Source organism: Corticium candelabrum, chromosome 1 (genome assembly GCF_963422355.1).
Source record: "Corticium candelabrum chromosome 1, ooCorCand1.1, whole genome shotgun sequence".
NCBI classification, from domain to species: Eukaryota; Metazoa; Porifera; class Homoscleromorpha; order Homosclerophorida; family Plakinidae; genus Corticium; species Corticium candelabrum.
Window position 1 is genome coordinate 14954543 of NC_085085.1, and position 11389 is coordinate 14965931.

Genomic DNA, 11389 nt, shown 5'->3' on the forward strand with positions numbered 1-11389 from the left:
CCAAATTGTCGATTCTTCCCATTATAGCTAGTACTAGTTATTAACAAATATCCGGGAACTGAATTATTGCACCACTAGGTTGTACGTTTACTGTAGGTACACTGTACTGGGCCACCTATCGTGAAGGGGGTTTGGCCACGCGAGACTATACGTGTAAGCGGATGTAGCAGGTTTTACTCTACGAATCCCACGCAGCTGCAGCAGCCGTAGGGAACACCATGCAGACAAGAATAACCGAGCTTCCTAACAGACTAACGGAAAACATTGATGCAGCGTCACCAGAGGCATGCACAGATGCTTGAGTTTCCTTGTTTTCGAATACAATAATTATTGCATTGTGTTGCAGGAAATTCTCGAAATGCTGCAGCAGTGTGATGAGCAAATGTTTGAGGGATGGGAATGCTATCCCCACGTAGCTTCTGACTGTCACGTAAAAACGCTCGCTACAACAGCATCTGTCGCTGCAGAGATGCTAGAGGTATAGGATAGCACAAGCAACACCGCAGTGTGGGTGATGGATCAAAGGTCATGATCGACCCACTGCGATCTCTCATTTGGGTGATGCTCTCAATCTATATTGAGAAATACTTGGCAACTCAGTGTGAACACGCCCTAGCGTTGTTCAACTGATTGCGTGAAATGACATGATGAGAGTGACTGAACACTGTGCCATGGGCACGTGAGACTGCATGCATGAGGTCTCTGTGCACGCATGATCATATCTGCAGTTTCTCGCTTACATCAACAATACAATTTAAACACCATACAATATATGACGTCCATTCTATAAAGAATGTCGACCTAGACCCTGGAGCGTATAGCTACCTAGTTGTTCCATGTATTTGTCCTAAAAGGTTACCATTCCAGCAGACTTTTAGAATATAGTTACAGTATATATATATATATATATATATATATATATATATATATATATATATATATATATATATATATATATAAGCCTGTCCTTCATGACCAGTTGGATAGTAGATACTCCAACATTGCAACATAACCGCATCATAGATAAATCGTAGAATGAAAAACATTAATAATTAATTAGGCACTGACTTTATGTATTTATTTTTGTTTTGGCAGAACAACATTAAGAATGATTCGAAAAATGTAAGTCTGGAGCATATCAATAATCGTTGAGAATATGTTGTCTTAATTATTATAATTTACTATTTCTATGCAGGCATTTGTTTTCAGCGGCTGTGGTACAAGTGGCAGAATTGTATGTCACTCGTATACACAGGCACACTTATTTGCACCTCTGTTTGACAATGTATTGATTAATTAAGGCATGGCTGTGTGCTCGAACATTCAACCAATGCCTTGACAAGTTTAGCATATGTCCTTGCTTCCACTACCTCATCGCTGGCGGAGATCCCAGTCTGATTAGAGGACAAGAACTACCAGAAGACAATCCAATTCAAGGTTTAATGCAATTAAATAATGCAGAAATATACATTAATTAAAACATTTGCTTCCTTAGGAGTTCAAGATCTTCAACAGTTTGTTGAAGGCAATGACTCTGTTATGGTTAATCAATAAATTAACTATAAAGCTTGTGCAGCTGTTTTAATTTAGTATTCTTCTATTCTAATTTTTAGTATTTTGGTATTACGTGTGGCCTTTCTGCTCCATATATAGCAGGACAGATTGACTATGCCATGAAACAGGTTAGTAACTTACACAATATGGCAATTTTTCTCACTAGATGTTTTTCTCGTTTCTTGATTCAGGAAGCAATAACACCTGTGCTAATAGGTTTCAATCCTGTGTCTCTGGCAAGGGACATACCAATCGAAAACTGGCAGAAAAAAACTTGCAGACAGGTGTGTCACACCTAATACACAAAACCAATTTCACAAGTTCGTACACTACTTTATGATAAATTTGGCAGCTGATACTATGAATTGAAGGGCGAGAAACAATGTGGCAGAGGCTAGAGAAACATCTCAGAATGTCTATTCTTTAGTTTTATCCTTATAGATCTACAGGCACAACGGTACAGCTTCACTACCCTCGCGTAGGCAGACCCTTTCCTGCTTACAATTTTACAGCTGCTTCCAAACACACACACACACACACACACACACACACACACACACACACACACACACACACACACACTTGACTAACACGTAGCTGAATGATGTAGGTATTTCTTTGCCTTGAAAATGAAGTCATGCACAACCGTGGTTTCATTCTCAACCCAATTGTTGGACCAGAATCAATTGCCGGTACAAACACTAATAATTGCGACTCCACTGGTAAAGACAATGTTGCAAATTTGTTGAATTAGGATCCACAAGAATGAAAGGTGGCAGCATGACTAAGATTCTCCTGGAAACTATCTTCCTTACCGCACTGAATCAAGTGATTATCTCATGCCCTTGTCCCTCTGCTGGCCGAGTCAGTCTCTCTACAACAGACGACACAACAGAGCAGACACCTGAAATGACCAAGAATATGTCAGATTGTTTGAGTACGAACGGTGCTGAAAGTACGGTACTTGTTCGGAGTTTATTGGACTTGTATCATCGTGCAGCTCAAGCAGCATATAGGTACAGTTAGGATCATTCTACAAGGCAACTGATATAGATTTACACACTTTGTTGCAGTTCAGATAAAAGGAATCTTTCCGTTGTCTTGAACTGTGCTGGTGAAAGTCTTCGTAAACCTCAGGGTCATGTCTATTACCTTGGCTCGGAATCATTTGGCTTGATTGGGTTAGTTCATATACGATATCCTCTATACCTTTTGGCATATAAGTTGTGCTGGTTTTGTTCAGACTTGTTGATGGGTCAGAGATGCTGGCAACATTTGGTGCCAGTCTGGATGATGTGAGAGGATTTGTTGAGGGTGGATGGTCAACTTGCAAAAATCAGAATGGTACATGCACTGCCCTTTCCATGCCTTTCAGTGCTGCTGATCCATGTGTGTTATGCGCAGGAGACATCAGTAGCAAAGGTCGTGTGTTCAGAATATCAACGGATCATTTCAAGGCAGATATTCTGCCACACCTGACCAGTGATGATCTTGTAATATTTCTCGGCCCCGAGATCAGTTCATCTTGTCTATTGGACAGGTCTTACTTTCTGTCAAGTGATATAGCCAATACTCACATGATAGATGTTATTTAATTAAAAGGCTTTCTATGAGTCATGCTCAACTAGCATGCATTTCCATAGCGGAATTTGATGGCCACAGTCATCGCCCGATGATTTCCGAATCAAGGTATAGTATAGTAGTAAAGTATTATGTTAGAATCATGAGGTTAACATGCACTTCAGATACTGTGTCAACCCTGTTCTTAAACCACCTCAATGGACAGGCACAAGCAGCTTTGCATTGGGTACAGTACCACATGGTAATACTAGTCTATTGTAACCTCATCTCAATGGGTGTTTGTACCTTTTGTACCAGCTAATGATGCAGAAATGCTGGCTACCGAGCTGAGTGTGAAGATAGCAGTCAACGCAATTTCTACAGGAGCAAACACTCTGACGGGGAGAGTGTACAAGAATGCAATGATAAACGTGACTGTTGCCAATAACAAGGTATAAACACAGTGACCAAGGCTGGCACATGTTGCAAATCACAACTTCCGTCTCCTCTAGCTCTTTCATCGATCAATCAACATCATCTCCCAGCTAAGTCAAAGACCTGTAGAAGCATGTCGTGCTGCTCTGCTGTCAGCAATCTACAGCACAAATATAGCACTCGATAAAGTGTTTCTTCTGCACACATACAACGTGATATAAATTGCCTTATGATGTGGTTTCTGTAGGTTGACAAGAAGCCAATTTCAGAGCATATATTGATGGCAGTGAAAGTCAAAATGGTGCCATTGCCCAGTCATTCTAATTTCATCTATGAATTATTAACTTTTGATTTTAGGCCGTTCCTACTGCTATACTCATTGCTAGTGGAAAAGCGAAAACAGTCAGTGAAGCACAAAGAATGCTCCAGTCAGTAACAAGCATCCGCCTATTAGTACAGCAAATTTGACAAAACGCATTGCAATGACAGGCAATTACGTAGACATATTCCATTGTTGTACAGGCAATTAAGTTATCCAGTTATAATACCACTCCACTTATAATCACATGATGTTTACTCAATACATTCGAGTGTAAGTTACATGTACTTACATACACAACAATTGCTAGCAGTATTGACATCAGTGTGCCATGTGGTACGTGTTTTATTTCCGCCCGCCTACCCACACACATTCCCAACCTCAAATCCAGCTTACAGACAAGTGAAAGTTACAAATCCCTGCAGTTGGAGTACCAGACAACCAATGCATTTCAAACCACCATTCTACAACAGAAAGTCATTACAAGACCGTACAGCATCTTATTTTGCCTTATCATGAGCATGTTGTTTCACGAGTTCCAGAGCTTTCTTGTCGAATCTTTCTCGATTCTTTACATATTCTTCAGCAATATCTGCACGAAGTGGATGATCAGGCTCTGGTTCATCCACTAAATCTACCAGACTTTGCATCACTAAACACAACAACAAACTATTATCAAACTATTATGCAATGTTATTCCACAAAGAGCAGAGCAACCTTGGTCTGTTTTAACTGCTGGCTTCCAGTTTTCAGCACTAATAATAGGCAAACACACCTGCCCCTTTTCGTCAACATTCGGGTGATAAATTGGTGTCTTGAATGTAATCTTAGATGCACAGCAACAGAATCATGCAATTAGTCAATTTTCCAAGCAAACCTGATCAGACCTTAGGCGGCTTAAAGGGATATTCAGCAGGAAAAGCAATATCGATCAAGAATTGACCTTCTTTGAAGGGCATTTTAGTCTAAAACACACAGATACGTTGTAATCTCAATAGTCATCACTCAAGATGAATACATGATCATTTGTCAGTCCAGAAATGTGGTGTGTGTGTGTATGTCGTGGTATGTGTGTGTGTGTGTGTGTGTGTGTGTGTGTGTGTGTGTGTGTGTGTGTGTGGTGTGTCTGTGTGTGTGTGTGTGTGTGTGTGTGTGTGTGTGTGTGTGTGTGTGTGTGTGTGTGTGTGTGTGTGTGTGTGTGTGTGTGTGTGTGTGTGTACTAAATGATATGCTTTGCAGAAAATTGCCTTCACATTCAGACCAAGCAAGCAAGGCACACAAACTAGATGCTACAGTAGCACACTGAAATCTCTGTATATTCAACTAACTAAAGAATAATTCCCCAAGCAAACACAGCTATATCGATATATTAACACCAAACTTACAAATGAGATGCACGTCTAGAACAGATCCGTCTTTCATGAGCTATCTTTTCAGTTAAATGAGCAATCACACCAACTACACAACTACATTCTACAAGCTTGGCATATAATACTCCTTTCATGTCACTCGGTGTATCATTCAAGCAATCAATAGTCAACGCAGCTAATCAGTTATACACAATTTTTTCTTGAAAACATATGATTCAAGTCTGCTGAGACCCATTGGCATGTGCACGCCTGGAGTTAATGAGCAATGCAATGCACATGCACGAGTGCAAGCAAATGTTCAGATGACTGCATGACCAAGTGTGCCGCACATAAAATTTCCTAGGCCAACCATATTCATAGCTCATACAATCCTGAAATCTGCTCTGATCACCAGTAGTTAATGTGGTTGTTGAGATTACACGGTCACCCAACAAATGGTTGTTAATGTACTCAATATAATTCTCCTAGTAAAATTGTGTAAAGGTATAGCAATGATGCCTAGGAAAGAAGTGGCATAAAATTGAAACTGGGCAAAAACTGATTCAGTCAGGTGATTGGAAACAAGCAATTTTAGCTTGGCCAATCTCACAACTAGCTGCCGTCGTCCCTGATACACAAGACAACAGTTATTTCTGAGGGCTGTCACCAACTTGACTAACCAGAGTCAAATATGTTAAACAGGCAACTGGTTAGGCAACCATTGGTTATGACAAACTGCAGTATTTTCTAGAGTGAAGTTCCCGTCTGCATCGTGTCATGTGTATGTGAACCAAAACACCACAATATACAGTACAAATACGCTGCTGGTTATATTGTAATCACACGACTTACAGGAACAATGAGACAATGCCATAGTAGAATATTATCATCTGTTGTGACCCTTTTGCAATAGGAGATGGTCTTAGCGTCAATCTTTTTCTGGATGTCAACTAGTTCCTAGATAATTCATTAAACGTTATTAGTCACACACTATATACCACTGCTGAGTAAGAAAAATTCATATTTCTACATTCTAGATGATGAACGCATGAATTCAAACATAAAATAGAAACACAACATATACAAATTGAAGCACAACTGCGCTACCGTCACATCAAGCTTGCACATGTTCAGCTAGCAGTGTGACTACTACACAGTGTGACTACTACACAGTGTGATTATTACACATAGTCACAGCAGATAGGATAACAACAGAGGACTAGTGAACGGCTACTTCAAATAGAAACTAAACCTCTAGACGCTAGTCAGGGTACATCGCTCTCAGACGAATGACAAAGACTCCCCCTATCTCTCCTCTAAACCTCCAATCATCTAGTTTGAGTTTCAAAGCGACAGACTACTTCAGACACGTGAACAACAATGCTTCAGTGCTGACATATCCAAATCCACACCGGCCTCCCTCCTCTACTCTCGGTTGACTCTAACAAGCCTCGTCATCGTGAATCAAAGAACACACGGTGACATACACATGATGGTTGATTGTAGCTCTTAGAAATGTACGTTATATAATAGCCTTAGAAGTCCATAACTTATGGCTAGTATTCGTTTCCGTCAGAGAGATGTGAGCAGTCGATGTTAGAAATCTGAAGGTAGCCACACGTGCACTCGGAAGGAAGTCCGATACCCAAGAATTCAGGATTCTGCGTCGCTGTCCGTCTCAACAGCCGAGTCGTTCGTAAACACTTAAAATTTGTAATTCATAGACATCGTGTCTAAAGAAAAGCTTTCTCTCACCTTCTGCAGTCTCCTGGTAGCAGCCATTGCTTGAAGTGATGAAATGCGCAAGCGTAGACTTATGTCAACTTATCATCCACACCCACCTTTTTGATATCTATATGATGACCAGACCTGTAGAAGTTAGCAGTTTAGTTAGCGCTATGCTAGAATTCTTAGTACAAGCAAATAATACTAAATACCATCAAGCTGCTGTATTTAAAAATTTTTTTAATAACACGTGATGGTGGTCTAAACCTCTACTTATCTGTTCATCTCATCAACTTGGAACACATCCTATATGCACAAGTAGTTCCTACACACAGACCACACACACACACACACACACACACACACACACACACACACACACACACACACACACACACACACACACACACACACACGCACACACACACTTCTACGTTTTATGATGTATTTCTACAACATACAGATCAGAAATTAATAGTAACCATAGAAATATTACAAATATAGTGAGACTTTAGATATCTGGTAGTTTGTTTGCAAAGATTAAGAGAGCGTGTCAGGCCTACTACCCTCAGCAATTGACAATTGCATTACATGTGTAGCTCTGAAATACTTAGATGCATTATCTCAAGATTCAAAAGAGCTTGCTACAAAACGTTGAAGTGAGGAAAACCAATAGTCCATCATCTGAAAAGTCCCCATTCTCGCCTCAGACATGTCTTAATTTTTGCCTACATACTATCGTTTTTCATTGGTATGATAACAATCACCACTGTATTCCTCCTCCTTTTCTTGTGCAATTTCAACTTCTGATGTGAGGTGACATTTCTCGATTTATTGTATCATGTCACAAGAACTAGTGTACATTGTACTTTTCTAGCAATTCAAAACACACCGTTGTGTCAATCAAATACGTTTATCTGTCATCAGACAAAGACTGCTTTTCCAGACGTTGAGACAATTTCTTTTCATACTCTTTCTCGTCTCTTGGTTTACCAGAACCAAAGATATTATCATTCCTTGATGCACCAGCCGGTGCATTGACAGGATCTTTCACTGTACGAGGTTGGAGCTTCAAACGAGGCCTTTCAGCTGCTTCCTCTACCAAGTTAGACGATGAATGAATTAAACTATAAACAATAGATTTGAGGTTACCTGCTGACGGCTGGCGTGGCTCTTCAAATTGCTGCCTGCCACCACCCGAATAGTCAGAATGGTCAGAATGGTCATACCGATCATGGCTTCTTCCTCCTCCACCCCATCCCTTGTACCCTAACAAAACATGTGCACATGTGCTGTCATTGCTTATGAGTTTCTATTTATTAATTTAATGATTGACAATAAATAGACAAATGCATATACAGTTAAGAATATAAATCAAATGCATTTACCTCGATCTCGACCTGAATCTCGTGATCTAGAGTCTCGATCTCTGTCTCTATCTTGATGACCAGAATCGTGATAACCAGCTCCACCACGACCTCTACCTCTACCTAACAAAAACAACACTCCTATGCACCCTTTTTCTAATAAATAGCACTATAACCCAAGTCTGTCTAGTTGATGGTCTGTCTGTCTGTCTGTCTGTCTTCACCTCGTCCTCCTGGCCGATCACGATTTCGTTTCTGTTCTGCAATATCCACACGAAGGTCTCGATCCCCATATACCTATATCAAATTCAATCAAACTCAAGTTAAACTACAAGATGCCATTAGCGAATTCTTACTGCACCATCAAATTCAAGTGCTTCCTTCAGAGACTTCTGATCTTCAAATTCCACGTAACAAAAGCCTACCGACCAATAAAAGTCAGAGATAGAAGCTGTCGCATGGTAAAGAGTTCTATGATGGTCATGACATTCACAGTTGGTTGGACAGTCATATCATACATCATCACCAAGCTAATAAAGAAGCACTAAAGTGCTAAACCCTAGGCACTGAGAAATAGTCTGAAGTATGCAGGCCATGCATCCAACAATGGTTTTCCTTGTGGAGTTGCTATTGTTGTGCAGACCTAACCCCAAATCACAAGATAAAGTAGTCGAATATGTGACCTTAAACTCAAAGTTGGAATCAGAATTGGACCACCTTGTGCACTAACCCTTAGTTAATTAGAACACCCTGCATGACTCCGCATACTAGTAGAAAAGCTGCAACAACATGTGCACACCCTATGCATTCCAATCTACAGTTGTTTACATGATTGTTTGTGGCTGTCGAGTCGTTCCTCGTTTCCGATAAGAACACTACCTTAATTAACCATAGTGCATGTGTGACTAGGGTTAACTACACTGTTAGGTCTATATCTGTATTTGTACAGTTACTGCTTTTAGTTGCCCAATGTAATCAATTGTTCAATGCATACCGACATCAGTCAAAAACTTTATGACTCCAACACAAGAGTGGTACGTATAGAAATGACGAGACGTGATGTGTGTGTATCTATCTTATTGCTGATGTCTCAGCTGTAAAGAGCTGTCTGTTATGCATCTAGTGTGGTATTGCCTCATCTACTATCAGTTGTTCGTAAATACTGTCAACTCAAGATACTCGGAAATGAACCCTACTTAGTGTGTACCAGTTACATGTCACTGTCCTTAACTGATTGACCCAATTTCTAAAAGATTGCAATAATTATTGCGAAACACAAAATCTATTTGGAGTGGCCTTATGATAGTCATATTGATATATGGTGTTACAAGCTTTATTACTACAGATTACAACTAGTGTCTACACATAGTAACATATACACAACTTGCGTTTACTTATACACTGTTGGCAGTTACATAGAAACAATCAGAGCAACATACGTCAATGTAGACAGATGTTGTTACCCAAGGCACAAAACGCTAGGGTACAGTAGTGCAGGCCGGTCATGTGACATATGTACAACTGACTAGACGACTCATTCCGCCTACTGCATAACACGTAACCAAATAAATAATAAACGATTTTATTTATTATCCACGTCATAGGATTCTGCTATGACGTAACAAACATAATGATATGTTGTTATTATTGTTAATCAAATAGAACTACCCAAAAGTATCATTTAAAATAAGTAATTACTGTGCATGTGAGCTCATTCCTAATAATTCATTTGAGGTAATTATTTAGTTGCGAGTGTGACCGTAAAGTAGTATGCCATACGAAGTTAGCAACATCACACTTACAAGCCTACAACTATGCAAGAAAAGTTAACATAATTACCATCCAAAAACTCGAGTAACAACTGACACGACTGCACTGAGTTTTGCTACTGTAAACCAAGAAATTTCAGTGGCGATCTATTTCAGTAATTTCGGTATGGCGTATGAAGTACCTAAATTAAATCTCTGCCTAAGTTTGTGAAAGTTGTCAAACCTCTAGGAGCCAACAGCAATGTCCATGAACATGGCAAATTATTGCAATTATTATCTAACTACATAGTGCACATCTACTGTTGTGTACGTTGCACAACTTGGTAAATGTAGTTCTAGTACTGTGCATCCTTGCAGCCAGGAATCTGAGTTTCCAAGAAGTTTCACCGAAAATAGATCGCTACCGATAGGGAATTTTCAGAAGGTACCAAATTTTAACACCACCGAAGCTTCTTTGGTTTTTACAGTATATGCATTGATGATGGCCAGTCCAATCTAATGCTGTCTTCTTAACTTAATTAAAACCCAAAATTAATGCACAGTTCAGTTGCCAAAGTCTCTCTTATCTTAATTAAACCATCGTCCATTGCACGACGCACAATATGAGTGATATTACAGCACAATACTGTTAGTTAGCTATGTACATTGTACCATACAGATCAGAGCTCACATGCATGTGCATGCCTTTCCTACTATACCCGGAAGACTCTCAAACAAGGTTATCTTTAAAGACTACCACCGGTAAACGTTGGATTGTCTCAAGAATTTCATCTGTACAATAATTTCGTAATAACCGTACAGTTTCCATACCTTTGAATCTATCTGTTTCTTTGTCCCTCACCAACCGCACGCTTCGTACCTACGCAGGCCAGGTGAACCACAGGCTAAACAACGCGATACTCGGTGGCACCTTCTGCTCCTCAAAGATGACATCGATGTCGCCCTGGACGCACGAATAGGGCAGATTTCCGACATAAGCCACGAAAGGTGGCTCCGACGGTATCTCTTTTTCTCTCTGTCCCTGTAAAAAAAATCGGCAATTGATCCAACTAGAGGGCGTCAGAATGAGCTGCAGAGCGCGATCTCGTTACTCACTGATCTCCCATAGCTCGACATTTCTGCCAAAAACCGCGATCGAAAACTTGAGTTCCCGGATAAATACAAGGCCAATGTTTAATTAGACAACGTTTTGCGTGCGTGACCCACTACAGCGTTGCAGTTTGTTATTTATATGCTACAAGAATGCGTACGCTTCTAACATCTCAGTTTCCGCCAACTGGCCTTTAGAAACTCCTTGCCTCGGAGTCCCGT

General features: G+C 40.1%; 3 protein-coding genes across 3 annotated transcripts in view; 1 reads left to right on the top strand and 2 right to left on the bottom strand.

Annotated features, from left to right (window-relative positions):
- LOC134176607 (uncharacterized) overlaps nt 1-4080 on the top strand; it is a 10751-nt gene extending 6671 nt beyond the window's left edge. Inside the window, exons 20-38 of the mRNA XM_062643269.1 lie at nt 171-284; nt 347-478; nt 1096-1122; nt 1196-1234; nt 1302-1437; nt 1496-1542; nt 1614-1682; nt 1746-1838; nt 2165-2246; nt 2309-2570; nt 2628-2735; nt 2798-2898; nt 2959-3094; nt 3157-3243; nt 3300-3361; nt 3433-3566; nt 3627-3737; nt 3797-3850; nt 3907-4080. Of these exons, the coding sequence (XP_062499253.1) occupies nt 171-284; nt 347-478; nt 1096-1122; nt 1196-1234; nt 1302-1437; nt 1496-1542; nt 1614-1682; nt 1746-1838; nt 2165-2246; nt 2309-2570; nt 2628-2735; nt 2798-2898; nt 2959-3094; nt 3157-3243; nt 3300-3361; nt 3433-3566; nt 3627-3737; nt 3797-3850; nt 3907-4017 (1905 nt within the window). The 3' untranslated portion in view covers nt 4018-4080. The remainder of the gene's footprint in view (nt 1-170; nt 285-346; nt 479-1095; nt 1123-1195; nt 1235-1301; nt 1438-1495; nt 1543-1613; nt 1683-1745; nt 1839-2164; nt 2247-2308; nt 2571-2627; nt 2736-2797; nt 2899-2958; nt 3095-3156; nt 3244-3299; nt 3362-3432; nt 3567-3626; nt 3738-3796; nt 3851-3906) is intronic.
- A 117-nt stretch (nt 4081-4197) lies between these two features.
- LOC134179963 (ubiquitin-conjugating enzyme E2-18 kDa-like) lies at nt 4198-7050 on the bottom strand. The gene is made up of 5 exons (XM_062647011.1): nt 6973-7050; nt 6070-6174; nt 4756-4833; nt 4586-4694; nt 4198-4520 (listed from the first exon to the last, which is right to left on the bottom strand). Exons 1-5 carry the CDS (start codon nt 6997-6999, stop codon nt 4369-4371), a joined length of 471 nt encoding a protein of 156 aa, XP_062502995.1. The 5' UTR covers nt 7000-7050; the 3' UTR covers nt 4198-4368.
- Nucleotides 7051-7731: 681 nt separating this feature from the next.
- LOC134180779 (eukaryotic translation initiation factor 4H-like) lies at nt 7732-11225 on the bottom strand. The gene is made up of 8 exons (XM_062647969.1): nt 11174-11225; nt 10989-11099; nt 10889-10937; nt 8666-8730; nt 8534-8606; nt 8331-8432; nt 8095-8211; nt 7732-8040 (listed from the first exon to the last, which is right to left on the bottom strand). Exons 1-8 carry the CDS (start codon nt 11192-11194, stop codon nt 7856-7858), a joined length of 723 nt encoding a protein of 240 aa, XP_062503953.1. The 5' UTR covers nt 11195-11225; the 3' UTR covers nt 7732-7855.
- Nucleotides 11226-11389: the final 164 nt, after the last annotated feature.

What these genes read in the sequence shown, in the direction of transcription:
- LOC134179963 (XM_062647011.1), bottom strand. Translation starts at nt 6,999, where the DNA reads ATGGCTGCTACCAGGAGACTGCAGAAG. An exon ending in ATCCCTTTAAGCCGCCTAAG is followed by an intron (nt 4,695 to 4,755) that starts GTCTGATCAGGT and finishes TGTGCATCTAAG; the next exon opens with ATTACATTCAAGACACCAAT. An exon ending in AGCAGTTAAAACAGACCAAG is followed by an intron (nt 4,521 to 4,585) that starts GTTGCTCTGCTC and finishes TGTTGTGTTTAG; the next exon opens with TGATGCAAAGTCTGGTAGAT.
- LOC134180779 (XM_062647969.1), bottom strand. Translation starts at nt 11,194, where the DNA reads ATGTCGAGCTATGGGAGATCA. An exon ending in TGATCGGCCAGGAGGACGAG is followed by an intron (nt 8,433 to 8,533) that starts GTGAAGACAGAC and finishes TGTTTTTGTTAG; the next exon opens with GTAGAGGTAGAGGTCGTGGT. An exon ending in AGATTCAGGTCGAGATCGAG is followed by an intron (nt 8,212 to 8,330) that starts GTAAATGCATTT and finishes ATGTTTTGTTAG; the next exon opens with GGTACAAGGGATGGGGTGGA.